This window comes from Labrus mixtus, chromosome 19, assembly GCF_963584025.1.
Source record: "Labrus mixtus chromosome 19, fLabMix1.1, whole genome shotgun sequence".
Classification (NCBI taxonomy): Eukaryota; Metazoa; Chordata; class Actinopteri; order Labriformes; family Labridae; genus Labrus; species Labrus mixtus.
In genome coordinates this window covers 9510588-9526107 of record NC_083630.1, presented here as the reverse complement: position 1 = coordinate 9526107, position 15520 = coordinate 9510588, and the positions used below count along the sequence as shown (strand labels likewise).

The 15520-nt window shown below is 39.0% G+C and overlaps 1 protein-coding gene across 1 annotated transcript in view; it reads right to left on the bottom strand.

The window, feature by feature from the left end:
- Positions 1 to 267: 267 nt before the first annotated feature.
- Positions 268 to 15520, bottom strand: part of reck (reversion-inducing-cysteine-rich protein with kazal motifs) — a 79322-nt gene continuing 64069 nt past the window's right edge. The window contains exon 21 of the mRNA XM_061064928.1: positions 268 to 4767. Within this exon, the coding sequence (XP_060920911.1) occupies positions 4543 to 4767 (225 nt within the window). The 3' untranslated portion in view covers positions 268 to 4542. The remainder of the gene's footprint in view (positions 4768 to 15520) is intronic.

The window sequence follows — 15520 nt, the reverse complement described above, 5'->3', positions numbered from 1 at the left end:
GATGACAGGTTTTTGTAACGAGGGATGCATTTGTGTTCCTCCTCTTAAGCTTTCAGGAGAAACACATTAGTGACTGATACTGTGGCTGAATATCATTTGTTTGTCGGATCAGAAGCTTCAAGAATGAGTCTGATTAAAAAGTCAAATCCCGTCTTTCTCTGCTGAAGCTGTGTGTTTGTTGTAGATTTAGATTCCAGGTGTGAATGCTGAGCTGGGATTGTGACTCACTGCGGTTTGTGATGAAACACAGAAATAAACAACAACACATTATTGGTCGTGGTATTGCTTCTTTTATATTTCATGAAATATGCATCCTGCTGAATTCTTTCTATTTGAGATTCCTGACAAACACAGTGACGATAAAAGGAGAGGACAGCACTCAACGGGCATACAAACCATTGGACAATTTGGTAAAAAAAAAAGAATCAACCTTAAAAAACCTAGAATGAGTTACAACAGTCATTGTGATGAAAGAAAAACCTGCTCTGCTGATTGGACTGACTCATCCTGAGGGTCACATGCTCAGGACAGCTGATTGGTCCAGTTTCACTCCAGAGTACCTCATTTACAAAATATGGAAAAGGATGAATGAGCTCCCTTTTAGAAATAAAAGTTTCTCACATTTCTCTCTCCCAACTCATCCAACACAACAGGAAAGTGACCCAACTCTATAAAATAAAATCCATCAAAATGTTTAAGGCTTGACTCGTATTCATGGTTGTGTGAGTTTGTTTTTATGTAACTTCATGTTGATCAGAGCTGCATGTCTCTTTGACTTTAATGCCCAAGGCAAAGCAAAGTATATCTAACCTTATCAAATCAAATGAATTATTCACGTAAGGGGTTAAATTCAGGTGCAAGAAAGAATCATACAGTACGTATAGTACATAAGTCACATGATAGTTTGAGATCTTTTTGCACCTAGTCAAACTGAAGTGCATCTGTGGAAGCTGGCACTTCTGAACCTTCTATACTTTTTTATCTCCTACTTGACTGATTTTTTTGGGGGGGAAAGTCTAATCATGGTTTGAATATACACGTACAGAAATGACCCTGTGGGGCACTAAGATCGACATATTTATTTTGAAGCACAAGGCCGTCAAACAGCTGGTTGTATTTGACAAGTTGGGAGTAGGACCATGTTGCAGGAAGACTTTAAAAAAATGATCAAAATGTATGAATAATTAAACATTTTCGGGAGATTTTCCTCTGAAGATGAAATGAGAACATCGGTATGGAATTCACGTCTTTGTTTGGAAAGAAAAAAAAAAAAGGGGCGCTGGAGTCAGAACAGTATTCAATCTTTTCATCTCACTCTCAGAAAAGAAGGGCACGTTTTCTCTCAAATAGTTGAACTTTTCTTTCATCTGAGAAATAATTCATCAGGAGCCGTTTGAACTCTCCTCTTAAGTAACACGGAATCAAATCAAACACCGACACGAGCTTGTCAAGTAAAAACACTTTTGTTGGCTCCATTGGTCACAAACATTCAAAAAATGATCATATTCATAATGATAATCATAATAATAATACATAATAATAGTAATAGATGGAGGAGCCGTGTTGAGGGTTCCCTGCTACAGAGCTGCCTAGCACAGTAATACTGTTAGAGACGGGGACACATTGTGCTGTACAGGCAGATAGACGAACACAAAGAGACGGGACAACACACTATAATACATTCTGGAGTACAAACACTTCATAATTGTCATCATGCAATAAGAATAACAGCTATCTGTTATATTAATATATATATAAAAAAAACATGGCACATAGGTGATCATCATCTCAATCAGATACATATCAAATATAGAGACATTTCTTAACAAATATAAAGTTATTGCATTTTTATTATTACTTCATATAAGACACTATATGCAAAGGCATACTGTGGAAATCATTTCTACCCAAAGAGGATTGTGGGTAGTGACTATGTGATTGTCCTTTTGTTATCAAATGGCTTCTAGTTCATATGTACAGACAGGAAGCATCCCTTTTAATGCTTGTCAGAGCTACTGGCCGCACACACAGAGGGAGGGGATCTAGGATTTTCAGATGCTTTATCTCAGAATGGTTCACCTGCGGCGCGGGGGAACAAACCTGGTAGCACTTGACACAAGATGTGGTGATTAGGGCGCGACCAATATGTGATTTTTTTGGGGGGGCCGATATTGATGATATTGGGGAGAAAAAAAACTACTGATATATCGGCCGATATCTCTCTTAGCTTAGATCTATGTTCGATCGGTAGAGATAGCTGGGTGTAGATAAACACACATTATTGTGTTGATCCCTCTAATGCAGTTATCAAACACTTTTGGAAAAGATATATTATGAAGACAAGAGGGTCACTCAACTGGAAAAAAAACTGTTCATGTCACTGCTTGACACTCTGGAGAGTGATAATGCTTGTTATAATCCATAGAGCACACTCTACTGGTGACAGGGAGAACTGCTAGTGTGATACGATATTCAAATGAAATGGTTTTTGACTGGTGAATGAATCTAAAAATATCGGCGCATATCTATCATGAAATTAGCCTCTACTGATAGTCACTAGATATGCTAATATTGGCTGATATTATCGGCTAGCCGATTAATCGGTCTGGCTCTAACGGCAGATCTTTAGACATGATATTGTATAACTCAGCATGTGAACTACTCTGGTTATGTCAGCTTGGAGTAGGAGCCTGTGGATGTATCGTTTGAGTATGCATCCTGAAGTAGCAGCATTCATTTTGAGTGATGCAGAGTTTTATAAGGCCAATGGTTTCAGATAAAGTCATAAAGTTGCATAACTTGAATACAAGAATCCCAGTTAAACTCAGCAAACCTTGGTTCAATTCAATTCAATTCAATTCAAAAAACTTTATTTGACCCCGGGGGCAATTCAAATGGTGTCTGTATCATCAATGCTGTTCATTATATTTATTTTGAATACATTTGAAAGCCCTCTGACTTCTGTTTTTTGGAACTGCAGCACTCAAACGATTTAATAGAGATGTCTATACAAATCACACTAACCTAGCCAGTCAGATTTGAAAGACTGTTTCCCTTCCAGGCTTTGTTTCACTTTTATTTCATTGCATGTAAACAACTTGTTCAGTAAAAAAGATGGCTCTTTTATCTCAATGAACACTTTATATCTTTAGTGATAAATGATTGTGTATTATGAAGCTGCAAGCAGGGACTAAATCTCTTGATGCTTTTAAAAACACTCTGACTCTGTGAGGTTTGCTTGCGACTATCAGAGCAAAGCGATATCCCCTTAAGAAGCCCTGGTCACAGGCTGCATGTGTCCAATGATTAGTGCGCTGTGATTTCTAAAGCCTGAAGAAGTTAAACTACCCTGTTGAAAGAGGGAAGGATTATAGAAAGGGAAGTGAAATTTGACTATGAACATCCTTTTTTTTTTTAAATATTATTTAGAAAATGACATTTTATGAAAACCACATTAGATAAAAGTGTCACCAGGTTTGTTCGGGGAGAGAGTTTGATGCCTTCAGGGGAAAGCGACATCTATTTCTGATCCTAGATCACACTTTGAGCTTAGTTCGGCTTCACTCTACCGCTGTGGAAAAACACAACAGAACGTGGCTCCCTTTACATGAATACTTTTCAATTGACTTCTTGGCACTTTGTTTGGTCATTACTGTAGTTCCAACCAACTTTGGAGGCTGGATTAGTTTCATCTGAGCTGGCTCAGTATATGAGCATGGCGCTAACACTGCTGAGGTTAGAGGTTCAAACACTATAGGTCCATAAACACCTCACATGTATATACACGATGCACTGTCCTACAGACTGTGCAGAAGTCTTGATACACAACACTAAATGATCGGACTCCATCTGATACAGGATTTAAACTGAACAGAGGACTCTGGATGGAGTGACACCAGTCTTTGTGTGCGAGTGCATTTGATAATGTGTGTGGCCGAGGGAATTTTGGGGTAATTTATCAGACAGATGTTCAGCCAGACTGGGATGTTTTGTCCTTATCTGTCTCCAAAACTCATTCAGACATACACAAAAGCACACACACACACACACACACACACACACACACACACACACACACACACACACACACACACACACACACACAAAGCCTCTAAATAAGACAGAGTGAGTCATGAAATTTACATTCCCACTCAACAGCTTTCAGAGGAGAGCTTGTTGCTGGAACTAATGGATAAACACTGCTGGTATGAAGTCAAATGCTTCTTAAAGGTCACACGCACGCACGCACGCACACACACACACGCTTCAACGGAGGGAAACCCAGTGAGTAACTCGTCCACCGAATAATACTGTTCATACAAAAGCTTTCAACGTTAATAGCTTTTCCACCATCTTGATTGTTTGACACGCAGGTGAGTCATTAGGAATGATTGTCGAAAGATGTCGCCGCTGCTTCCCCCCTGCGCTGCCGTCGCACAAACACACTCACCTCCTGACAGCCCCGCCATCTCAGAAGAAGGGAATCTTTGGAAGCACTCAGGAGTTAGTGAGGGAGGGGCTGGGGCTGGGGATTAGAGGCACTCAGAGCTGGTGGAGGACAGGGGCTGCTGCGGCGATGACGACGCCCAGGAGGAAGCACAGGCTGGCGGACAGAGGTGGAGGCTGAGCGCTCGCAGAAGAGTGGATGGAGGAGGTTCTGATCTCAGAGGTGAGGAAGGCGGAGAGGGGGACGTGGGAGACCAGAGTGGGGCTGGCATAGTTGATGAGGGAATCGATCTTCTCGGCCTCCTTGCTGCAGGCTTCGATCTGGAAAATACAAGAACACGCTTAATACTCAGAATTCCAAAAATCCCCCTCTGAGTCAGCACAGGAGGCTTTGTTTCTTTATTGAACTTCTGATAAGTTTGAGTGGACTTTTGTTTATATTATAACTTTACCACTAAGGGGATGTCACACAGTCATTGTCATCTGACTTTTAAGATGTGTATAAAAACCTGCATGGACCCAGGACTGTATGGTGTATTTTCCATTGACATAATATTAATAATAATAACTTTATTTATATAGCACCTTTTAAAAACACAGGTTTACAAAGTGCTTTGACAAACAGCAAAAACAAGAACAAACTAAACCAAACAGAAGAACATAAACAACAGCAAGAACAAACAAATGCAAAATACTAAGAATAATTAAATACAATTCAACAGAAAAGAACCCAAAGTGCACGATACCCAACAGACATATATAACCCGACCATCACAAGAACCATTATAAGAACCCAGGCAACACAAGAACCCAACAACACGAGCTGAGACCAAGAGGAGCAAAGATTTAAAAAGATGTGAGAAACTAAAAGAGATAAAAGCAAATCAAAATGCCATAGTATACCATAGGATACGATACTAAACATCAAGATAGGACAATAAACAGAACGATGAGATGCGATGCAATGAAAAATCTGTTCTCTGCATGGACCCAGGACCATATGGTGTATTTTCCATTGATTTATGTTGCCATACGATACCCTTTTCTGTTCTCTGGGGAAATTAGTCTTGGAGTTTAGTACTCCACACATTTAGCTGCCTCTGCAATAAACTCAATAAATAAAAAAAACAGTAGAAACAAACAACAACCCACATGTGTACAAAGAAGCCCAGAAAAAGTCAGCAGACACACGCACCACTTATTTAGGTGCTGAGTTATGATGCAGAAAGACTCACGACCAGGCTCTAAACATTGTGTTCCTTTATGCAAATAAATAAGTAAATATTTGAGAGCCATAGTGTCCATAGAAGCACATCACAATCCACCAACACCATTTACAGCCCTGTAGGTATTTTTTCCCGTTTCCACATCATTAATCTAAAACCTTGTTATCTCGAGTGCCACACTACACCTTATTGTTTAAAGCCAGAGAGGGACAGTTTAAATTTTAAGTGGTTAAAGTCTCTCAGAATGTTTGCTACTAAAGCTGCTGCTAGAGCTGTATTTCCACTTGGGTTACTTTATTTAAAGAGGAACTGTTGTTCTTCATAGAACAGTAACCATAAAATGTAACCTTTAAAGGCAGGGTTGGTCACTTTCGAACACTAGCATGATTTTGAAAGTAGCTTTCCCTCAGTGCTCCGTCTGCACCCACCCCCTCCTCCCCTCTGGGCTCCCTCAAAAGCCACGCCCCCCTCACTTACATGCTCAAGCGCCATTGGTGCAGAAGCGGAGCTCAGCTCATGCTTTGAGTGTGGGTTTGTGCATGGGGTAGAGAATGAGCAGGGAGACAGGGAGGCGTCTGATTGGTTCATCAGATCGGTACGTCGTGTCAGACATTTGTCAAAGTTTTTACAGGCTTACAACTGCTACATGACAGATTTCATGTTGTTCTGAAGGGAAGAGGAATGATGTGAAAGTTGCAGTTAATTTATCTGAACTTTAAAACCAGCTTTGTAACAATCAGATCAATCTCCCTGTCAGTGATTGAAAGACCGTCCCTACCCTCCTATTAGTGTGCGGTACTTTCAATTATGGCACACATGAACTTCATAATCAGTCCCATAATACAGATACATCACAGCAGTTAGTGTTGTTGACTGGTGCCTCTGTGGACACCAACACATGGTTATTTTCCAAGAAGCACTAATTAAAACAGAAAGGGGAAACGATGTTCTGAATCTGTCAGAACAAATGAATTGAAATTGTCATAAAAAAATAGAATAATGCATTAAATGGCTTTGATATTTGATATATAGTATACTTCAGGTCGGGTTAACACAAGGTTTTTCAAAGTCTGACTTGTTGGGTGCACCCAATACGTTTTTGATCATAGACAAAACAACACATTGTCTGTGTTTCAACACAGACAATGAATGGTAAATGGACTTGAGCTTGTACAGCGCTTTTCCAGACTCTTGACTATTCTCAGTGCTTTTACACCAGATGTCACACCTACACACTCACACACTGATGGGAGAGGTTGCTATGTAAATGACCATCAGAAGTAACTAATCCCATTCATACGCCGCCAAAGCAGCGGGAGCATATTGGGGTTAAGTGTCTTGCAATCGGACAAGTCGCAGCAAGGGATCAAACCCCTAACCTTCCGGTTGAGAGATAACCAACCAACTGAGCCACAGCCGCCATGCCATAGTACCTCGGATGACAGAGGAGAGTGTCAATGTTCAAAACTAGTATGAGTGTCATACATGTAATGAAGCGGATCCAAACACTTTTGTGCATGCTAATATGTTCTTTACCCTCATTCGTTGATACACAGTGTATCTGTTCAGTGTGAGACAAGCCTTATGATTTCTTTATTATCTCATTTTATTTGCAGAGGACACAAGGAATAATGACTTTGGAAAGTGCAAGCCAACCTGAATCTAATTATTTGACTGAGTTATGACTCTGACAGAGAGGGCGAGCTTTCATGCTAATTGTGCCCCCCCCCCCCCCCTTCAACTCTTGGCGCCGTCCTTCTCCGACGGATAAGAGGGGAACAAACACGTTGTTTTGCGAGGAAACTTTGGCAGTTCTTTGTTTCAAATTCACAGTACAGTGCTCAGATGTGATTCGAATGCAGAAACTTTGTTTTGGCACTGCTTTTATCAACCTGGGGATGAAAATGTCTTTACTTCGCAAACAAGTGGAAGAAGCTGTTGCCTAGTAACAACAAAACTCGACTAAAAATCCACTAGAAGAAGATTCCCTTTGCCACCAAGCTCTGTGTTTACTTTGTGTTTATCCTCATCTTCTCTTTCAGTTGCTCCTTTGAGAGTTTTATTCTGCCGCTCCCTCGCTCCCATTCATCGCCTGTTTTTATTTTCCTGAAATCTCATTGTTCCACAACGGTTAATGAGTTTTAAGAATCAGAAGAATTATTGAAATATTATATTTTCTCAAATCCAAAAGGGTCCCTAGTGGCTACATAACAGCTTATTAAGTCAAAAGCAGGTATCATTATTTTTTCTTTCATATCAGTGACAAGATAAGATTGCTGTAGAGAAATGTGGAGATGTTTTTTTCTCCTCATCCTGACTGATGACTGATCAAAATGAGCACCTTAGAAAAAAGAAACAATTTCAGCCTATTTGAATGACTTTCATATTCAGCCAGCATGTGAACATCGAGAAGCAAACTTGTGGATGACAAACTGAGTACACGAAAAACAATTTGCACAACACTTCTCCAATACGCTATTTGCCAAAATGTTTTCATTATCGCACTGATGAACGCAATGTAGCTGAAACAAATAAACGTGGCATAAGGAACAGAATAGTGTTCGCAAAATAAGAACCTTCCTTTTGCCAGCAACCTGTCGTAGATTCTTTCAAACTGTTTGTGATATTTAAATGCTAATTTTAGTAGAATGCATCAGACTAGCAAGAGCATGTTTATGAAAACAATCTCGCTCTTATTGAAATCAAATTTCAGTCTGGCTCAATGAAGTCTGTACGAAAGGACCAAAATTCTTACCAACACATCAGAGTGTACCAAACTCCCAGCCTGCTGCTGGAAAACAATCAACAGAATGGCCGACTTGGCCTTGGATTAACCAGTTTAATTTGCCACACCTTTACCAGTCGATGTCTTTAACACATACTGGGATCTGATCAAAAGGTTATCACAACCGTAGTAATAGGAATGGAAATGGATTCTATGTAGTTCTTCCGATAATGTTTCTTGACAAAGATAACAAAAATACCAGGTGTGAAGAGCCTTCAAGTCCAACTTAAAGCTTTGCTGCCTTTGACCGCAGGACACAATGTTAACAAACTTCCTACAGCTTCCAAGCCAAGTCTGTTCACTGCTTAGAGGATAAAGCAGCTGCGTAGCTAGTTAGCTAACTTTAACGTGTGTGAAGGCTTAATGAATGCTTCGATGAGGCACAGAAAATAGTTTTACGAGACATTAATGAAAAAGTTGAGACAATTCTCTTTATTCCATCCACAATGCATTGACAATGCTTATTCTGGTCTGAACTCTGAGTCTGCAGCAGCACGGAGACATTTTGTTCTTAGCTTACAAACACGCTCCAAATACGTCATGGTGACAAAAAGCAGTCGTCAGGGTAAGAATGAAGAGAAGTGGACACTGAGAGAACACAGTGTATGCTGTGTTGATGTTGATGTGGGTCATTGGAGGTTGATGAATGTCAAGACATCTACTTTGAAAGAGGCCTGAGGGCTAAATTTGCTGACCATACAAACCTTGGCGTCTCCCTGTTTAAATCATGCTGCTGACTTTTGTTGCACTTCATCCTCTGAATCGACTGACCTCTCCCTGATAAGGCACAATACATAAATGGTTACCTCGCTACAATCAGCCTGCAGAGTTGACCAATTATAGCAGTGCCAATTTTCAATCAGGATAACTGTTAACTTAGATTTAGATTGATTTAGGTGTTGTAGAAAATTATGCTTTTTATACGAGCCAGGTCACTACTGGGTTTTTGAAAACAACACAGGATGATTTTAGAGAGGGGGGAAATATCACAGATTGCAATAAGATGGACGATAAGGTGCATTTTGGTGTTAAATGAATTGTGATCTATTTATATGCATAACAAGCGACAACTTGCGCTGTGCAAATGCAGAAGTGCAAAAAAAAAAAAGAGACTGCAGTTCCTCAAGTGTCCACTTGAGGCTGGCTGCAAAAACCAAGAAAACCCCATCTGGTCCCATATTAAAATACCCATTTTGACAGCAGAATTAAACATCTTTACCGCAGAGGTCCAACAATGGTTTTAGTCTCAATATCTTATTTATTTTATTCCCCACACAATAAATAAATCATTTTATTTTATTAAGGCTAAGAGCTATGGACACATTTTCTTAGTTAGGGGCGTGGCTGATCCGACTGACTTGTGACTTAAGGCCCACCTTGACTTCACCTCTTTAGCCTGTTGATCAAAGGTTATGTTGAGACAGCATTTCCAATCTAGAGACCATCGACTGGATTCAACCCTTCTGTAGAAACTAATGCACTAATATTCAAATGAGCAATGAGTACAGTATGTTATTCTTCTTTTCTCTAGTCCCTCAATTAAACAACTTTTATAGGCGAGGGGATGAGGAGGCCGGCCGACCCGTCCATGTAAACACGCTCAGAAAATATCACAGACAGCGGGACTCAGGTGTCACACTCACTGTAGACAGTCATGACTCACAGAGTTATATACATCGGACATACTTAATTTCTGCTACATTGTGAAAAATCTCATAATCTTCCTTTAAATTGAGTAAAGGATTAAATACGTCTGAACTTCCTACTCCTTTTTTGGCAGGAAAGAGCAAATGAAGGACTTTGACTTTTTCTTTCTTTTGCTGTGAATTTAATTGTATTTGTTTGCTTCATATTATTAACTACAGCTATTGTTTATTGTTTTTTTTTTACATGCTGAAATAAAGGAATCGATCAATCAGTGAATTCAAAGTGTGCTCTGCTAGAATACACAGACCTGGTCATCCTAGACTGATGTATCTGAAGGGCTACATTTCAAATCTCACAGCAGTACAATTTAAAAAAAGGAAGAAAATATTTTCAGTAACGTTTCAGACATCAATGAATTTTAAACTTTTTAACATCCTGTCATCATAGATCCTAAATTAAATCTGGTTATATTTTGAAATGCTTTGTGCATTGGTACACTACAGGTTTGAATCTTTCTGATAAATGAAGCCAATCTTTAATTTGAATTCTCATTTATTCTGCTCTTTAAAGAATATGTATAGCTCTTTCAAAGGAACTTTCAAAGGAAATACTGTTGCTTTGAGATCACAGCGTTCCTTCCTTTGTGCATCCGGACAGAGAGACCTTGAGCTAAAAAAAGGCACGGACACTAACAAAAACCGTAAACGTCATACCTGCACAGGCCGCATACAGGCTCTTATGTTTCATGCAAAAGATTCATCTGCTATCGTGAGATGACTCACAATTCCTACAGAGATGTCACGACCGATATAAACTTTTCAATGATACATTCCCCTCTGTGAGGATGCTGGTGAATTATGTATTCTGCTGCTGTTTCTGATGTTAATAGATGCTGGTTTTTTTGCTGTTGAGAGGATACTCTGGCGTACCTTTAGAAAAAAAAAAAAGTTGTCAATTAGAAATATTTGGTGAGGAAGATTCTTAGAGAGTGCTCAAACAGGCTGATCAGATACGGTTGGCTGAGAACTCTGATCAAGTGTGTTTTTTTTGTTTTTTTTTGAAGATGTTAAAGAAGCAGAACTTGGACGCTGCCTTTACATGTTTATCTATTCCAACTACGCATTGTTTTCTTCATTTCAAATAGACGTACATGCACGTAGAAAAATGTTCTCATGGGGCTTTGATGTTGTAATCCATGGATGTCTTTCTGATCGCGACAGGGAGGGTTCCAAATCTCTGTTTCTATCTAAATGTATTCCTCCCATCCTTCAACTCGTCCACCACACAGTATCAGTTTATCAGCAGCTTTTGTATGAAGCATGTGCCATGATTTTCGGCATGAACTGATTCTGATCTAAGATTAGATAGGACTGTTACCAGCAGCAGTTAAACAGCAGCCTGGAGACGTCTCAGCTCCAGATAGGACGCAGCAGTAACTTCTGTGTTTTTAACCCACTTAATGGGTGACACACATAGACCTTTTCTTATTAGAGTAACCTCACATGATCCCCTGACATGGCTTCAGGGTACAATATGCAAAGGAGAGATTAAGAATTTTTGTGTCACGTACAGGCAGAATCAATTATGAGAACCCATTCTCTAAGGCTACAAATTGAACACGATAAAGAGCGTGCATTAAAAACAGAGGTAGAGTCTGAGCAGTGTGCAGGCTGCTGTACCTTTTCTCTGGTGACTCATACTCTGAAACGAGACATGTGTAAATATTTCCAGAGCATAACTGGCATTTGATAAAACTTACAGAGTTTCATGTTACAATAGATAAGCTCTTACAGATGAAGAGAGTACTCTAGAGCAGTGCTGATTGAGGAACTCTGAAGCATCACAGTAGGATATTTACTCTGTGGAGGTAAACTGTTTACCACAGCTGAAGAGCTCCAATATACAGAGGTGGCTGAAGGATGTTTAGACTACGGAGCAGGGTAGAAACATCCTTGTGTACAAAAATAGCAGCCTTACATAATCATGATGTAATTATACATGACGGCCTTATGGCTGAAAAGGCCCCTAAGTCACTTTTAATCAGCGGTACAACTTTAAATCCCAAAAGAAAAAAATGCATGTCTTTACTCTTAAAAACTGAAATGTGATATTTCATATCAACTTAGTGCATGAAGAAGAAAATGTAATCAGACAGCATCATTAATGAGCTTATTTTTAGTGGTTAATCAGATGTCAGTGTGAAAAGAAACAAAGGGCAAACGAGGCAACAGGACAAATTGTGCAACCAGGCACACACATTTTAAAAGATCCATTCAAAAGGGAACCTGTTGGTTAATAACCTAAAACACTTTACACAGATCTGAAGACATGTGGTGGCATACACCTTTTACATTTGTGTGTGTTAGAGTCTAAACTGCAGTTCCTTGAGTATCCACTTGCGGCTGGAATCTCCTTCTTACAGTATGAATCCCCATTAGATCGCAATTTTCAAATCCTGATATTTACAGCAGTAATAAACAGGTTAACAAACTGGTTAAAAAGAAAAAGGTGCTGGTCTCTATAGCTTATGCTTTAGTTTGTTAAAATGGTACAGGGGATGAATATATGTATATATTTTTTAAATTATGAATCAGTTTTGATTTTATGAATTCTGAGAGCTAGGCATCACTTTGGCCAAACTTGGGTGATGTCACTGAGGCTACGTCCATGTCTCATACAGTCTTTGGTTAGAGCACGGCAAACCTGATGCAAGGTGCTGATGGCTGGACAAGGATGGACCGAGCGAATTGCTTAGATGCTAAAATCATAACGAGCAAAAACTAATTAAAGAGCTATAAGCTTGTAAATAATTTAAGGCTCAGCAAAAAGATATGTGCTTGAGTCAGTGAAGCACAAAAGATCAGATAAAGACCAATAAAATGTTGACCTGTACATTTGTAAAACACATGTGAAGCAAGTTCACAGGGGGGCACCTATACTTAGTCTTCATTTATTCCTACTCCCTCTGTTGCTTTATATATTCATTTAAGCGTCTCTCATTTATCCCTTCTATTTATCTTCATTCTGTGTTTAGAGCCTGTGATGTGATGTCGTCTCACTCCTTTAATTATTTTGTACTCTCCTGGTCGACTTTAAACTAATGTTCCTTCATTGTATTATTTTATAGCATTAACTGCTTCTTCATATCTGCCTGTTGTATCGCTCTTGTTCCTGTTCTTTGCATTTATATTATTTGTGTACTCTCTGTTTGACCCGTCTGTTGATGTATTTGCTTTGTCTGTCAAAACACTCTGTAAACATTTGTTTTTAAAGGTGCTATATAAAGTTAAAAGTTATTATTAGAGAAACCTATTTTATACACACTCCCAAAGACATGACAAACATGTAAAAAAGCATGTAATTGATACACTTGGCATTTAGCATCTTTAGTGATCTGATAATGATGAGCAGTTATTAGTTTTACTTGTTATGTGTTGGAAGCAAACACGGTTTATATAAATGGTTATTGTTATTTATAATGATCGTAAAATGATACAAACATCATGAATCATAACGTTGTACTTAATTAGCCAATATAAGTTGTGTTTTTATGTTTTTATTTTTAATATATGCGTATTTAGTTTGCACTGTTCATAATGAACAACTGTGACAACAAAAGAATTGAAATGAAGTTGAAACAGTGAAGGGAGACATCGAGGGAGACAGATGAGTCCTCCCCCTCAGTTTACCACTGTAATCACTGTAGGCATGAATATTTATGTCCAGAAGGAGTGAGGCGGGTAATTAGCAGAGCTAAACACGGCGGTGTCTGGGAGCTGCTCACGTCTGTGTGTCTATGTTTGTGTGCATGTGTCAAAAAAAAAAAGAAAATAAATGAAACTCGAAGATGAAAGAAGTCCCGTTGTAAGGCAGACACTGCGCAACCTGGAAAATTAACTTCTGCTGCGATTATAAATTAATTCTATTTATGATAATGATGTGTTTATCGGATTACACAGTGGAGCTCGCAGCACATGTCAAAGGGGCTGAGGATCCTGGCTCTCCTTACACCTACACATGAATTTGTACAGCTTATTTATTCCACAGAGTTGGTAACTGTAATCTATTTTACAGTAGCTGTGAAAAACAACTTCTTGTGTGAAACTACTCAGGAATATATGTTAGTGAAAAAGTTTTCATTTTGAGTCATTATAGTAGGAAGATGTACATGTATGTGGTCAGAGACCGTTTAGTTCAAATGAAGCCACATCGAAAGGGTTTGGATTCGACTACATTCAGTATATTTAGGAAGTAAAGTCGGTTTATTCTGAATAGTTCTAACTAAACTCCCATAAAAGACCCAAAGCAGCATTCTGTGAATCCATCTTACAAGACTTTAACACATTCTCCACCCTGTCTGTGGCCCATTTGTTTCTACAGAAAATATGAATCTTTAAAAACTTTAAAAAAAGGCTCCACAATTTTCCCACAGGTTTGTTGAGCTTTCATATGTTTGCACACACCTCAAAAACACACCTACACAGGACTGTTGTTTGTTGCTTTCAGCTCAGCATTCTTTAAAAAACTCTCCTCGATGAAAATGATGTAATCAAGCACTACAGGATTGAGTTGCTCACTCTTCAACGGGAGATTTCGAATTCCTCGTAAACAGAGAACAGACTCTTTGGATTAACGGATCTGCCTTAATTCTAGTGCCCACAACCGGAGCCCCCCGGACTAGGTGCTGTTTGTTTGTCTGTTTATCAACAGAATTATGGAAAAAACAACTATAGGCTCACTTTTCACAAAAGTTGTTGGATCTTATGAGCAGGTTATCAGGTCAGCTACGCAACTATAACGCTTCTCCTTCAAAAAAATAAAAACGGAGGAGTTATCAAAAAATGCATCCCTCCGTACAGTGTGTGCAGATCGAGACATGAGCTAATCAGACCTCTTTAGTTTTTTGAGGCTGTAAACATGTAATTTTTCTGCTGAAAAAACTGGCTTTGAATGGGGTGTGTACAACTTTCAGTCCTTCCACAGCCAGCCTCAAGCGGACACTCGTCGAACTGAAGGATTTTACACTTCAGCATCGGCTTCTTTTTCAACACCGGAGGATGCTGCTTGTTGTGAACACAAAGTGTGTTTTTTTTTTTTATTATCTGTCATGTTCATATCAGTCAAGCAATGATACCGATGAAGATACTTACATTGTGACAGAGTCTTTTCTGGTTTCCACACTTCTTCAAATATTAAGAAAATCATCCATACAGAGCGGGCAGTATGTTTCTTAATGTATGCACAATGGTGGGGTACTATCTTCATGTTTCCAGATGTTCAAGTAAGAAAAGGTATGTTTGGTAATGACATTAAGTAATATGATGACCTTAACAGTGATATATTAAAACACATATATACATATTACCTATACAATGCGTATTGAGGAGCATATGAGAAGATGTGAGATCTGATGCTG